The sequence below is a fragment of the Nerophis lumbriciformis genome, linkage group LG19 (assembly GCF_033978685.3).
Source record: "Nerophis lumbriciformis linkage group LG19, RoL_Nlum_v2.1, whole genome shotgun sequence".
Lineage (NCBI taxonomy): Eukaryota > Metazoa > Chordata > Actinopteri > Syngnathiformes > Syngnathidae > Nerophis > Nerophis lumbriciformis.
The window spans coordinates 41436916-41452308 of record NC_084566.2 but is presented as its reverse complement, the minus strand read 5'-3'; the positions used below and the strand labels follow the sequence as shown (position 1 = coordinate 41452308).

Here is a 15393-nt window from a genome sequence, read left to right as displayed (position 1 = left end):
TATCACCTGCAGACCGGAAGTGTCTTGTCATTCTGATGAGCGCGACCAGTCTGTGAACAATTGAAACGTCCTGTGTGCTTTTTCCTCCTGTGTAACAGGTTAGTTTTGGTAAATCAACTCACTGAATAATATCCATGTGATCTTTATAAGTTTAAGTACACATTCTGATGGTGGAGCCTAACTCTAAAGTGTTTGTGGGTTGTAGTTTGTATTTGTGAATGAATCCAGTGCACAGCTGCAGTAATCAATACAAAAAGGCGACGTGAGTGCGCAATGTTTGTATAGGAACTTCTGATCCTAATTCAGACTCCCAAATTAGAGCTCCCGTTTTATAATGTATATTTGTATAATGTGTGTGTTCTGACATAGTGACAGAGAATAGAACAAGGATGGACAATTCAACCCTTAACTCAACAATGAGTAGATGAGTGTTATGTGTGTATATCTGTAAATAAATGAACACTGAAATTCAAGTATTTATTTTATTTATATATATATATATATATATATATATATATATATATATATATATATATATATGTATACCGTATTTTCCGCACCCTAAGCCGCCCTGTGTTATAAGCCGCGCCTTCAATGAACGGCATATTTCAAAACTTTGTCCACCTATAAGCCGCCCCGTGTTGTAAGCCGCATCTAACTGCGCTAAAGGGAATGTCAAAAAAACAGTCAGATTGGTCAGTCAAACTTTAATAATATATTAAAAACCAGCGTGATGTGGGCGCGCATGGAGTCGTATATCAACATGGACGGAGCTGCGTGAAAAAAGCCACCCGGCCTCTTCGCGTAAACTTCCCTTAACCACTCGCTCATCTTTTCTTCATCCATCCATCCCTTCGAGTTAGCTTTTATGATGACGCCGGCTGGAAAGGTCTCTTTTGGCAAGGTCTTCCTTTTGAATATCACCATGGGTGGAAGTTTCTGGCCATTAGCATGGCAAGCTAGAACCACAGTGAAGGATGACTTCTCATTCCCTGTGGTGCGAATATTCACCGTACGTGCTCCCGTTGTATCCACAGTGCGGTTCACAGGAATATCAAAAGTCAGTGGAACCTCGTCCATGTTGATAATGTTCTCTGGCCGGATCTTTTTTTCAACTATCTTGTTTTTACAATATGCATGGAAAGTAGCCAGCTTTTCTTGAAAGTCTTTAGGCAGTTGCTGTGAAATAGTAGTCCGTGTGCGGATGGAGAGATTGCGTCTTTTCATGAACCGGAAACCTGTCGCTTAGTAGGAGCCATTTTGTGGTCTTTACAGATGTAAACACACAAAGGAAATGAAACGTAATATCCGCGCGCTTCTTCTTCTTCTTCTACACGGGCGGGTGGTTGCTTACAGTAGAAGAAGAAGCGCTTCCTGTTCTATGGGGGCGGGTGCTTACCTTGGCGGTTGCTTGCGTAGAAGAAGAAGCACTTCCTCTTCTACGGGGAAAAAAGATGGCGGCTGTTTACCGTAGTTGCGAGACCGAAACTTTATGAAAATGAATCTTAATATTAATCCATATATAAAGCGCACCGGGTTATAAGCCGCACTGTCAGCTTTTGAGTAAATTTGTGGTTTTTAGGTGCGGCTAATAGTGCGGAAAATACGGTATGTAATAAAATATATATATAGCTAGAATTCACTGAAAGTCAAGTATTTCTGACTTTTTGCAGTGTGCACCAGCAGCTGTGCTGCTCCAACTGAGAGGAGGGTATTTATTTTCTTTATGAAAGGTATAGCTCCAGTCATCCATTTTCTACCGCTTCTCCCTCTTGGGGTTGTGGCGAGGCTGGAGCCTATCCCAGCTGCACTCTACCCCAAGGCAGGGTACACCCTGGATAATAACAAAGGGAAATACGGGAATGGGAGGAGAGCAAATAAGTGAAAACTAAGTGTTGACAGGTATGATCTGGACTAGAGATGCGCGGTTTGCGGGCACAACCGCGGAGTCCGCGGATTATCCGCGTATCGGGCGGATGAAATTTAAAAAAAAATTAGATTTTATCAGCGGGTCGGGTCGGGTCGGGTCGGGCGATTGAAATTTATATATATATATATATATATATATATATATATATATATATATATATCTTAACCTTAACTTCTTCCTATCGGCGTATTATGGATACGGCAACAGCAGAAGTCAGACTGATTTGCAGGTGTGTCATTTGTTGTGAGTTTATGCACTGTGTTGGTTTTGTTCTTTGAACAAGGTGATGTTCATGCACGCTTCATTTTGTGCACCAGTACAAAAACATCTAAATTTGTCTTGAATTTGAAAAAAAACATATATATATATATTTTTCACTAAAGAAAGATTTGGTGAATGCGCATATGAAACTGGTGGGGTTCGGTACCTCCAACAAAGGTTAAGAACCACTGTGTTAGATTCTGTGTTAGCATGAATGTCCACTGAGGGGCAGCAGAGGACCACCTGTCATAAGAGCCGTGCATATACTTTGCTTTTACTGTACAGAGTTCAGAGCGCTGCAGAAGAAGTCGCAATTTGAGAGAGCAGAATGGCTCAGGAAACAAGGTATGATGTCATTCCTTCATATTACCTAACATTCATTAGAGCGCGTGTCGACTGCATGTTTTGATTGATTGATTGATTGATTGAAACTTGTATTAGTAGATTGCACAGTATTCCGTACAATTGACCACTAAATGGCAGAGGTGTGGACTCGAGTCACATGACTTGGACTCGAGTCAGACTCGAGTCATGAATTTGATGACTTTAGACTCGACTTGACAAAATGTAAAAAGACTTGCAACTCGACTTAGACTTTAACATCAATGACTTGTGACTTCACTTGGACTTGAGCCTTTTGACTTGACATGACTTGACATGACTTGCTACTTTCCCCAAAACCCAAAGATGAAAAAGTTATTCGGGAGCGCTCCGTATTTTTCATTGTGTACTTGTCTATCAGCGTTGCGTGTGTCAGCTGGTGTGGTCTCAGTACAGCAGCCAATCAAATTAGATCTACTTTGTTTTCATCACACAGCATTCATCCAATCAAATTGCAGGACAACCAACAAAGAAGACATGTCCAAACCACACGCCAGTGAACAAAAAATGATACCTAAAATAATTTCGTTTGGGTATAAAAATTACGAGGTGGTCAACACAAAACAGTTTGCAGTATGCAACACATGCGGTTCGAAAATGACTGATGGAGAGGCAACAACTTCCAACTTCGTCCGGCATTTGAAGTTGCACAAAGAACGGTAAGTTTTGAATGTAAGATAACGTTTATTGTCTAAGTAACGTGACTTTTATTTGCTGTGTAGTTAAATCAGTGAGGCTGTAAACTCACTGCTAACGTTATAGCAAACACGGGAATCTGTTGCAGTTCACTACCTTATTCATATTTTTTGTTCAGTGATTTTTTTAAGCAGGGTTACGTTAGTCAATATATCACACGTAACGTTAGACGGCGGTCAGCAGCACCGCGTATTTTAGCCACCTAAAAAAAAGACAAAAATAGTAAAATAAAGGTCAGTTAAAATGTATACTATATTATGAATATGTGTACCGTTTTAGCTAGCTTTCTGACATACTGTTGGTTGTTTACCTCAGTGGTCCCCAACCACCGGGCCGCGGCCCGGTACTGGTCCGTGGATCGATTGGTATCGGGCCGCACAAGAAATATATATGTATATATATTTTTTTTTTAATTAAATCAACATAAAAAACACAAGATACACTTACAAGTAGTGCACCAACCCAAAACAACTCTCTCCCCCCTTTTGTTCTGGGCATTGAACATGAAGACTCTTCCTTCACTGTTCCGAGTGGCCATGAGAGTCTTGGCAGTGCCTGCCTCCAGTGCTCCAGTGGAGCGAGTTTTCAGCCATGGTGGCATCATACTACGCCCCCATCGTGCACAAATGACTGACAGACTCTTGGCTAATTTGGTCTTTTGCAAATGCAATGCAGCATAGGGCCCTGACATATAAAAAGTACAACTTTTTTGTTATGTTCACGTATATGTCATGTTTTTTCAATGTTAACACTTTTGTACAAATAAGTACATTTGCACTTTATTTTTCAATGTGTTTGTTCTGTAAAGGAATGAGTTAATGTTTAAAATGACTGGTTAATAGTGCTATTATAAAGTGCAATGTCAGCACAATTGTCTTTCCTGCAATTTAAAATGCACTTGTTTTAATAAATAAATACAGCGTTTGAAAAGCATACACAATCTGTGTTAATATATTAGTCTGTGGTTAAAAGGACTTGAAAGGACTCGAAACTCAAAATGCAGGACTTAGGACTTGACTTGAGACTTTCCAGTCTTGACTTTGGACTTGACTCGGGGCTTGCCTGTCTTGACTCGGGACTTGACTCGGACTTGAGGGCAAAGACTTGAGACTTACTTGTGACTTGCAAAACAATGACTTGGTCCCACCTCTGCTAAATGGTAACACCCCAATAAGTTTTTCCACTTGTTTAAGTCAAGTTAATCAATTAATGGCACACCTTGTGTTCACAGGTCCTCACTTTATTGAGTACCTTGACTTCACTGTTACGCCAAAATGTGATGTGTTGCTGAAATGCACGGTAAGACAAAAAAAAAACAAAAAAAAGAGACCATCAAGCCAACACTTAATCTTCATTCTTGTCTTTAATGCTCTCCACAGGTAGGAAACGTCAAGGCCGAGACAGAAATCATCTGGTCCAAGAACAGCATCGAGATCTGCGCTGGTGACGAGGCCATGAAGAAATTGGAGAAAAAGGACAGCGTGTTGACTTTTAACATTGGAAAGGTCAGGCCGTCCGTCCGCAGGGTCGTGAGCTTTTACGAAACGCAAAAGCGACACTTCAGTGCAGCGTCCGTTTATTTATCCAGCTGCGTTTTACTTGCTCGGCTGTCGAACACACAGACTCATAAGTGACAAAACATCCCAAAATCAAGGGTCCAGATTAGAGATGCGCGGATAGGCAATTATTTCATCCGCAACCGCATCAGAAAGTCGTCAACCATCCGCAATCCACCCGATGTAACATTTGATCAGAACTGCATCCGCCCGCACCCGCCCGTTGTTATATATCTAATATAGACGATGCAAGGCATTAGTGAGGTTATAAAGCTTTTGCCTGTTAAAGAAAGGAGACTGATCCAACGCAGCACAGACATTCGCGTGCCACGCTGTCACGACCCAGACGCACACCAGTGCGCAATCATATGGGAGCCGCGCTGAGCGCACCTCCAAGCGCGTCTCACTGCCGGCGACGGCCGGGTATATGGGCCCGACGCTCCAGCGCTATCCATTTTCAGGGCTAGTTGATTCGGCAGGTGGGTTGTTACACACTCCTTAGCGGGTTCCAACTTCCATGGCCACCGTCCTAGCTGCTGTCTATATCAACCAGGGTGAGCCCCACCCCTTTCGTGAGCGCACTGCGCGCGGAGTGACCCCTGTTACGCGCCCCCGGCAACAGGGGTGGCGGGCAGGTAAGCTGCGCGGGCGGAGCGCGCGGAGTGACCCCTGTTACGAGCCCCCGGCCACGGGGGTGGCGGGCAGGTAAGCTGCTTACCTGCTGCGCGTGACGCCGGCCGCGGCGAAGGCGGACGAGGCGGGGTGTCGATGCGGTGGGCGCGGTGGTGACCCTGGACGTGCGTCGGGCCCTTCTCGCGGATCGCCTCAGCTACGGCTCCCGGTGGGGCCCTCTCGGGGGAAGGGGCCTCGGTCCCGGACCCCGGCGAGGCGTCGGGGTCCTTCTCCGCTCCGTAAAAGTGTCCATCTCTTTTTTTTTTTTTCTTCTGTTGTGGCATATGCAGCAGGTGCCTGCTCGTTTTTCGTATGTGGGTAACAACATTTAACTATGTATATATATTTACCAATTGGTTTAACTGCCACCCGCCTGAATCTATTTAAAATCTTTTTTTTTTTTTTTTCAATCGCCCGACCCGACCCGACCCGACCCGCTGATAAAATCTAATTTTTTTAAATTTCATCCGCCCGATACGCGGATAATCCGCGGACTCCGCGGTTGTGCCCGCAAACCGCGCATCTCTAGTCCAGATCATACCTGTCAACACTTAGTTTTCACTTATTTGCTCTCCTCCCATTCCCGTATTTCCCTTTGTTATTACCCAGGGTGTACCCTGCCTTGGGGTAGAGTGCAGCTGGGATAGGCTCCAGCCCCGCCACAACCCCAAGAGGGAGAAGCGGTAGAAAATGGATGGCTGGAGCTATACCTTTCATAAAGAAAATAAATACCCTCCTCTCAGTTGGAGCAGCACAGCTGCTGGTGCACACTGCAAAAAGTCAGTCTTCAAAAACAAGAAGAAAAAATAAATAAAATTAGGGGTATTTTATTTGAACGAAGCAAAATTATTATCCGCCGCCTCAGGAAGGGGAAGCAGTGCACTATCAACACCGTGTATGGTGAGGATGGTGTTCTGCTGACCTCGACTGCGGATGTTGTGGATCGGTGGAGGGAATACTTCGAAGACCTCCTCAATCCCACCAACACGTCTTCCTATGAGGACGCAGTGCCTGGGGAGTCTGTGGTGGGCTCTCCTATTTCTGGGGCTGAGGTTGCTGAGGTAGTTAAAAAGCTCCTCAGTGGCAAGGCCCCGGGGGTGGATGAGATCCGCCCGGAGTTCCTTAAGGCTCTGGATGCTGTGGGGCTGTCTTGGTTGACAAGACTCTGCAGCATCGCGTGGACATCGGGGGCGGTACCACTGGATTGGCAGACCGGGGTGGTGGTTCCTCTCTTTAAGAAGGGGAACCGGAGGGTGTGTTCTAACTATCGTGGGATCACACTCCTCAGCCTTCCCGGTAAGGTCTATTCAGGTGTACTGGAGAGGAGGCTACGCCGGATAGTCGAACCTCGGATTCAGGAGGAACAGTGTGGTTTTCGTCCTGGTCGTTGAACTGTGGACCAGCTCTATACTCTCGGCAGGGTCCTTGAGGGTGCATGGGAGTTTGCCCAACCAGTCTACATGTGTTTTGTGGACTTGGAGAAGGCATTCGACCGTGTCCCTCGGGAAGTCCTGTGGGGAGTGCTCAGAGAGTATGGGGTATCGGACGGTCTGATTGTGGCAGTCCGCTCCCTGTATGATCAGTGCCAGAGCTTGGTCCGCATTGCCGGTAGTAAGTCGGACACTTTTCCAGAGAGGGTTGGACCCCGCCAAGGCTGCCCTTTGTCACCGATTCTGTTCATAACCTTTATGGACAGAATTTCTAGGCGCAATCAAGGCGTTGAGGGGATCTGGTTTGGTGGCTGCAGGATTAGGTCTCTGCTTTTTGCAGATGATGTGGTCCTGATGGCTTCTTCTGGCCAGGATCTTCAGCTCTCACTGGATCGGTTCGCAGCCGAGTGTGAAGCGACTGGGATGAGAATCAGCACCTCCAAGTCCGAGTCCATGGTTCTCGCCCGGAAAAGGGTGGAGTGCCATCTCCGGGTTGGGGAGGAGATCTTGCCCCAAGTGGAGGAGTTCAAGTACCTCGGAGTCTTGTTCACGAGTGAGGGAAGAGTGAATCGTGAGATCGACAGGCGGATCGGTGCGGCGTCTTCAGTAATGCGGACGCTGTATCGGTCCGTTGTGGTGAAGAAGGAGCTGAGCCGGAAGGCAAAGCTCTCAATTTACCGGTCGATCTACGTTCCCATCCTCACCTATGGTCATGAGCTTTGGGTTATGACCGAAAGGACAAGATCACGGGTACAAGCGGCCGAAATGAGTTTCCTCCGCCGGGTGGCGGGGCTCTCCCTTAGAGATAGGGTGAGAAGCTCTGCCATCCGGGAGGAGCTCAAAGTAAAGCCGCTGCTCCTCCACATCAAGAGGAGCCAGATGAGGTGGTTCGGGCATCTGGTCAGGATGCCACCCGAACGCCTCCCTAGGGAGGTGTTTAGGGCACGTCCGACCGGTAGGAGGCCGCGAGGAAGACCCAGGACACGTTGGGAAGACTATGTCTCCCGGCTGGCCTGGGAATGCCTCGGGGTCCCACAGGAAGAGCTGGACGAAGTGGCTGGGGAGAGGGAAGTCTGGGCTTCCCTGCTTAGGCTGCTGCCCCCGCGACCCGACCTCGGATAAGCGGAAGAAGATGGATGGAGATGGATGGAAGCAAAATTATCTGCCAATAGAACAAGAAAATTTGGCTTGTCAAGACTTTCCAAAACAAGTAAAATGAGCTAACCTCAATGAACCCCAAAATACCTTAAAATAAGTATATTCTCACTAATAACAAGTGCACTTTTCTTGGTAGGAAAAAAAAAAGAGACCTTTTTTGCTCAATATGTTGAAAAATATTCTTAAATGAAGTAAATGCTAGTGCCATTATTTTGACATAATGATATGCACTCGACATCATGATTTTTTTTTTTCATGCTTGAAGTAAGAAATCCATCCATCCATCCATCCATCCATCTTCTTCCGCTTATCCGAGGTCGGGTCGCGGGGGCAGCAGCTTAAGCAGGGAAGCCCAGACTTCCCTCTCCCCAGCCACTTCGTCCAGCTCTTCCTGTGGGACCCCGAGGCGTTCCCAGGCCAGCCGGGAGACATAGTCTTCCCAACGTGTCCTGGGTCTTCCCCGCGGCCTCCTACCGGTGGGACGTGCCCTAAACACCTCCCTAGGGAGGCGTTCGGGTGGCATCCTGACCAGATGCCCGAACCACCTCATTTGGCTCCTCTCGATGTGGAGGAGCAGCGGCTTTACTTTGAGCTCCCCCCGGATGGCAGAGCTTCTCACCCTATCTCTAAGGGAGAGCCCCGCCACCCGGCGGAGGAAACTCATTTCGGCCGCTTGTACCCGTGATCTTGTCCTTTCGGTCATAACCCAAAGCTCATGACCATAGGTGAGGATGGGAACGTAGATCGACCGGTAAATTGAGAGCTTTGCCTTCCGGCTCAACTCCTTCTTCACCACAACGGATCGATAGAGCGTCCGCATTACTGAAGACGCCGCACCGATCCGCCTGTCGATCTCACGATCCACTCTTCCCCCACTCGTGAACAAGACTCCGAGGTACTTGAACTCCTCCACTTGGGGCAAGATCTCCTCCCCAACCCGGAGATGGCACTCCACCCTTTTCCGGGCGAGAACCATGGACTCGGACTTGGAGGTGCTGATTCTCATCCCAGTCGCTTCACACTCAGCTGCGAACCGATCCAGTGAGAGCTGAAGATCCTGGCCAGATGAAGCCATCAGGACCACATCATCTGCAAAAAGCAGAGACCTAATCCTGCAGCCACCAAACCAGATCCCCTCAACGCCTTGACTGCGCCTAGAAATTCTGTCCATAAAGGTTATGAACAGAATCGGTGACAAAGGGCAGCCTTGGCGGAGTCCAACCCTCACTGGAAACGTGTCCGACTTACTACCGGCAATGCGGACCAAGCTCTGACACTGATCATACAGGGAGCGGACTGCCACAATCAGACAGTCCGATACCCCGTACTCTCTGAGCACTCCCCACAGGACTTCCCGAGGGACACGGTCGAATGCCTTCTCCAAGTCCACAAAACACATGTAGACTGGTTGGGCAAACTCCCATGCACCCTCAAGGACCCTGCCGAGAGTATAGAGCTGGTCCACAGTTCCACGACCAGGACGAAAACCACACTGTTCCTCCTGAATCCGAGGTTCGACTATCCGGCGTAGCCTCCTCTCCAGTACACCTGAATAGACCTTACCGGGAAGGCTGAGGAGTGTGATCCCACGATAGTTAGAACACACCCTCCGGTTCCCCTTCTTAAAGAGAGGAACCACCACCCCGGTCTGCCAATCCAGAGGTACCGCCCCCGATGTCCACGCGATGCTGCAGAGTCTTGTCAACCAAGACAGCCCCACAGCATCCAGAGCCTTAAGGAACTCCGGGCGGATCTCATCTACCCCCGGGGCCTTGCCACTGAGGAGCTTTTTAACTACCTCAGCAACCTCAGCCCCAGAAATAAGAGAGCCCACCACAGACTCCCCAGGCACTGCTTCCTCATAGGAAGACGTGTTGGTGGGATTGAGGAGGTCTTCGAAGTATTCCCTCCACCGATCCACAACATCCGCAGTCGAGGTCAGCAGAACACCATCCTCGCCATACACGGTGTTGATAGTACACTGCTTCCCCTTCCTGAGGCGGCGGATGGTGGTCCAGAATTGCTTCGAAGCCGTCCGGAAGTCGTTTTCCATGGCCTCACCGAACTCCTCCCATGTCCGAGTTTTTGCCTCTGCGACCGCTGAAGCCGCACATTGCTTGGCCTGTCGGTACTTGTCCGCTGCCTCAGGAGTCATATGAGCCAAAATAACCCGATAGGACTCCTTCTTCAGCTTGACGGCATCCCTCACCGCCGGTGTCCACCAACGGGTTCTAGGATTACCGCCACGACAAGCACCAACTACCTTGCGGCCGCAGCTCCAATCAGCCGCCTCGACAATAGAGGCGCGGAACATGGTCCATTCGGACTCAATGTCCAGCACCTCCCTCGTGACATGTTCAAAGTTCTTCCGGAGGTGGGAATTGAAACTCTCTCTGACAGGAGACTCTGCCAGACGTTCCCAGCAAACCCTCACATTGCGTTTGGGCCTGCCAGGTCTGTCCGGCATCCTCCCCCACCATCGCAGCCAACTCACCACCAGGTGGTGATCGGTAGAAAGCTCCGCCCCTCTCTTCACCCGAGTGTCCAAAACATGAGGCCGCAAATCCGATGACACAACTACAAAGTCGATCATGGAACCGCGGCCTAGGGTGTCCTGGTGCCAAGTGCACATATGGACACCCTTATGTTTGAACATGGTGTTCGTTATGGACAATCTGTGACGGGCACAAAAGTCCAATAACATAACACCGCTCGGGTTCAGATCCGGGCAGCCATTCTTCCCAATCACGCCTCTCCAGGTTTCACTGTCGCTGCCAACATGAGCATTGAAGTCCCCCAGTAGAACGAGGGAATCACCCGGGGGAGCACTCTCAAGTACTCCCTCGAGTGAATCCAAAAAGGGTGGGTACTCTGAGCTGCGGTTTGGATCGTAAGCGCAAACCACAGTCAGGACCCGTTCCCCCACCTGAAGGCGGGGGGAAGCTACCCTCTCGTCCACCGGGTTGAACTCCAACGTACAGGCTCTGAGCCGGGGGGCAACAAGAATTGCCACCCCAGCCCGTCGCCTCTCACTGCCGGCAACGCCAGAGTGGAAGAGAGTCCAGCCCCTCTCGAGAGAACTGGTTCCAGAGCCCTTGCTGTGCGTCGAAGTGAGTCCGACTATATCTAGCCGGAACTTCTCCACCTCGCGCACTAGCTCAGGCTCCTTCCCCCCCAGCGAGGTGACGTTCCACGTCCCAAGAGCTAGCTTCTGTAGCCGAGGATCGGACCGCCAAGTGCCCTGCCCTCGGCTTCCGCCCAGCTCACATCGCACCCGACCTCTATGACCCCTGCTATGGGTGGTGAGCCCATTGGAGGGGGGACCCACGTTGCCTCTTCGGGCTGTGCCCGGCCGGGCCCCATGGGGACAGGCCCGGCCACCAGGCGCTCGCCATCGTGCCCCACCTCCGGGCCTGGCTCCAGAGGGGGGCCCCGGTGACCCGCGTGCGGGCAAGGGAAATCTGGGTTCCTTGCTTGTTTTCTTCATAGAGGTCTTCGAGTAGCGTTTCTTCTCTATAAATATACTCAAGTATGTTGCATTAAAACTACTCTTAGAAGTACAATGTATCCCAAAAGTTAGTCAAGTAGATGTAACGGAGTAAATGTAGCGTGTTACTACCCACCTCTGATTCTTACTCTTTTCAATGTCTTGCCCAAAACGTTACTAACTCACGTCATGCCGCTCGTCCATCTGTGCCACACTAACATGCTCATGTGTCTTAATCCGCAGTGCGTTATTGAGCAAGACGTGCAAGCAGACATGGAAGAACCAGAGCCGCCCGCCGAGGACGCTTCGCTGCTGCCGGCGCCGAGATCCAAAGTCTGAATGAGCAACTTGCTGCTCATAAGTTGACGCTTCTCATCCCTCCATGCTGTGTGACCATTTCAATGTCTTCCATGTCACGTCTGCAGCGGACACAAGCTTGCTTAGTGCCCTGTCAGTCTGTCAATGGGAGATAGTTCAATTAGGGCCCTGGGAGAGATGTAGGCCTATACTCCGGGACTCTAACCGGGCTTTTGTTTCCACCCTTAGATTACCAAGGAGGATGCGGGTATTTACGAGGTGTTCTTGAAGGACAAGAGAGGCCAAGATATGAGCAGGTTTGATCTGACAAATGAAGGTAAGTGCTTGAAACATTTAGTAGGAACACTTTATAGTAGGGGGAACCTAAAAAGGGGTTTATAATGATCCCATCATTAGGAGCCAGGGTCTTTCTGTGTGGAGTTTGCATGTTCTCCCCGTGACTGTGTGGGTACTTCGGCTTCCTCCCACCTCCAAAGACATGCACCTGGGGATAGGCCCCTCCCACCTCCAAAGACATGCACCTGGGGATAGGCCCCTCCCACCTCCAAAGACATGCACCTGGGGATAGGCCCCTCCCACCTCCAAAGACATGCACCTGGGGATAGGCCCCTCCCACCTCCAAAGACATGCACCTGGGGATAGGCCCCTCCCACCTCCAAAGACATGCACCTGGGGATAGGCCCCTCCCACCTCCAAAGACATGCACCTGGGGATAGGCCCCTCCCACCTCCAAAGACATGCACCTGGGGCTGGGTTGATTGGCAACACTAAATGGTCCCTAGTGTGTGAATGTTGTCTGTCTATCTGTGTTGGCCCTGCGATGAGGTAGCGACTTGTCCAGGGTGTACTCCGTCTTCCGCCTGAGTGCAACTGGGATAGGCCCCCCCCCCCCCCCCCCCCCGCCCCCCACACACACACATAACCCTGAAAGGGAAAAGCGGTAGAAAATGAATGGATGGCTGGATTCTGTGACCACAGATGAGGCGCTCGCTGTCCAAAGTGGGGACCGGGACCCACGGTGCATCGGTTGGGGACGTCTCTGCACTGCTGACCTGTCTCCATTCAAGAGGATCTCCTGCTGGCCCCACTATGGACTGGACTCTTACTATTATGTTAGATCCACTATGGACTGGACTATGGACTGGACTCTCACTATTATGTTAGATCCACTATGGACTGGACTCTCACTATTATGTTAGATCCACTATGGACTGGACTCTCACAATATTATGTTAGATCCACTATGGACTGGACTCTCACTATTATGTTAGATCCACTATGGACTGGACTCTCACACTATTATGTTAAATCCACTATGGACTGGACTCTCACTATTATGTTAGATCCACTATGGACTGGACTCTCACAATATTATGTTAGATCCACTATGGACTGGACTCTCACTATTATGTTAGATCCACTATGGACTGGACTCTCACACTATTATGTTAAATCCACTATGGACTGGACTCTCACTATTATGTTAGATCCACTATGGACTGGCCTCTCACTATTATGTTAGATCCACTATGGACTGGACTATCACACTATTATGTTAGATCCACTATGGACTGGACTCTCACTATTATGTTAGATCCACTATGGACTGGACCCTCACACTATTATGTTAGATCCACTATGGACTGGACTCTCACACTATTATGTTAGATCCACTATGGACTGGACTCTTACTATTATGTTAGATCCACTATGGACTGGACTCTCACAATATTATGTTAGCTCCACTATGGACTGGACTCTCACACTATTATGTTAGATCCACTATGGACTGGACTCTCACTATTATGTTAGATCCACTATGGACTGGACTCTCACAATATTATGTTAGATCCACTATGGACTGGACTCTCACTATTATGTTAGATCCACTATGGACTGGACTCTCACACTATTATGTTAGATCCACTATGGACTGGACTCTCACTATTATGTTAGATCCACTATGGACTGGACTCTCACAATATTATGTTAGATCCACTATGGACTGGACTCTCACTATTATGTTAGATCCACTATGGACTGGACTCTCACACTATTATGTTAAATCCACTATGGACTGGACTCTCACTATTATGTTAGATCCACTATGGACTGGACTCTCACACTATTATGTTAGATCCACTATGGACTGGACTCTTACTATTATGTTAGATCCACTATGGACTGGACTCTCACAATATTATGTTAGCTCCACTATGGACTGGACTCTCACACTATTATGTTAGATCCACTATGGACACCAAGGTGGACTCATAGAACAGAGCACAGCTTTACAAGTACAATGCTTTGTTATGTTGTCAGGACATATTAAAGGTACGAAGGTCAGGATTTATAAACCCTTGCAAGTGTCCCCTTATTGCAAAGTGGTCCTGGTACGTGTGCTGTGGTAAAGAATGGGAGGAGTCTATAATGATGCACATTCCCCTGCAGGCTACAAGGCTGTGATGAACGAGCTGTTCAGGGTGATTGGTGAGCACTCCTGAGAGACGCTGAAAATGCCCTTACAGCACTTTTGCATCACTAATGTAAATAAACACTCGCGTCGTTTTCTCTTCCAGCCAACTCGTCGACCCAAATCGAAGTCCTGAGCACGGAACACGGCCTCGTCCTTCACTCCACGGTCACGTACTACCACGAGGACCAGCGTGTGGGCTGGCTGCACAAGTACGTCCGATCCACGCGACGGCCGAGCCGGTCCCAGCTGATTGTGTCTTGTGTTCCTCCGCCAAGGGACGCTAAGATCTCTGCCTCAGAGAGAGTCAAGTCGGGAGTGACGGGCGAGCAGCTGTGGCTAAAGATCAACGAGCCCACCGAGAGAGACAAGGGCAAATACACCATAGACGTGTTCGACGGCAAGGACGGCGTCAAGCGCGTGTTCGACCTGAGTGGCCGAGGTGAGTTCAATATTTTGGGGAAAAAAAGGACTCCTTCGTAATTCTAAGAGAATATTCATCTGTGCGTGATTCCCGTGCAGCTTGGGAGGAAGCCTTTGAGGAATTCCAAAGACTGAAGTGAGTAAACGAAGGTGCCTTCTGATACAGCCTGCATGAACTCAAAATGCCCTCCTCCTTAGACTGCATTCCCTGGCTTTGTGTTTACTGGATGCATTTTTTTATATTCAAGAGGCTTCTGACACTGTCGCTCTCCTTCCTTCCGCAGGGCGGCAGCCATCGCAGAGAGAAGTAAGTTGATATTTACTAACTGGAGGAGCCTAAATGCTATTTAAGTTCATTTCTATTTTATGGAAGGTGCTTTATAGAGATGCGCGGTTTGCGGGCACAACCGCGGAGTCCGCGGATTATCCGCGGATCGGGCGGATGAAATTTAAAAAAATTAGATTTTATCCGCGGGTCGGGTCGGGTCGGGCGGTTGAAATAAAAAAAAATTAGATTTTAAATAGATTCAGGCGGGTGGCAGTTAAACCAATTGGGAAATATATATACATAGTTAAATGTTGTTACCCACATACGAAAAACGAGCAGG

The 15393-nt window shown here is 48.8% G+C and overlaps 1 protein-coding gene and 1 long non-coding RNA gene across 5 annotated transcripts in view; one reads left to right on the top strand and one right to left on the bottom strand.

Annotated features, from left to right (window-relative positions):
• Positions 1–15393, top strand: part of myom1a (myomesin 1a (skelemin)) — a 68131-nt gene that overhangs the window by 49888 nt on the left and 2850 nt on the right. Inside the window, exons 27-36 of one of the 2 annotated variants that reach the window (XM_061978761.2) lie at positions 2477–2536; positions 4500–4567; positions 4648–4773; positions 11815–11904; positions 12118–12205; positions 14341–14379; positions 14469–14574; positions 14641–14804; positions 14885–14921; positions 15070–15092. In XM_061978761.2, coding sequence (XP_061834745.1) covers positions 2477–2536; positions 4500–4567; positions 4648–4773; positions 11815–11904; positions 12118–12205; positions 14341–14379; positions 14469–14574; positions 14641–14804; positions 14885–14921; positions 15070–15092 — 801 coding nt within the window. The remainder of the gene's footprint in view (positions 1–2476; positions 2537–4499; positions 4568–4647; positions 4774–11814; positions 11905–12117; positions 12206–14340; positions 14380–14468; positions 14575–14640; positions 14805–14884; positions 14922–15069; positions 15093–15393) is intronic. The other variant, XM_061978763.2, reaches the window with a different exon arrangement.
• Positions 4497–15393, bottom strand: part of LOC133618428 (uncharacterized) — a 32175-nt gene continuing 21278 nt past the window's right edge. For all 3 annotated transcript variants that reach the window (XR_009817303.1, XR_012050993.1, XR_009817304.1), the window contains exon 3: positions 4497–4703. This is a non-coding gene — a long non-coding RNA (uncharacterized lncRNA). The remainder of the gene's footprint in view (positions 4704–15393) is intronic.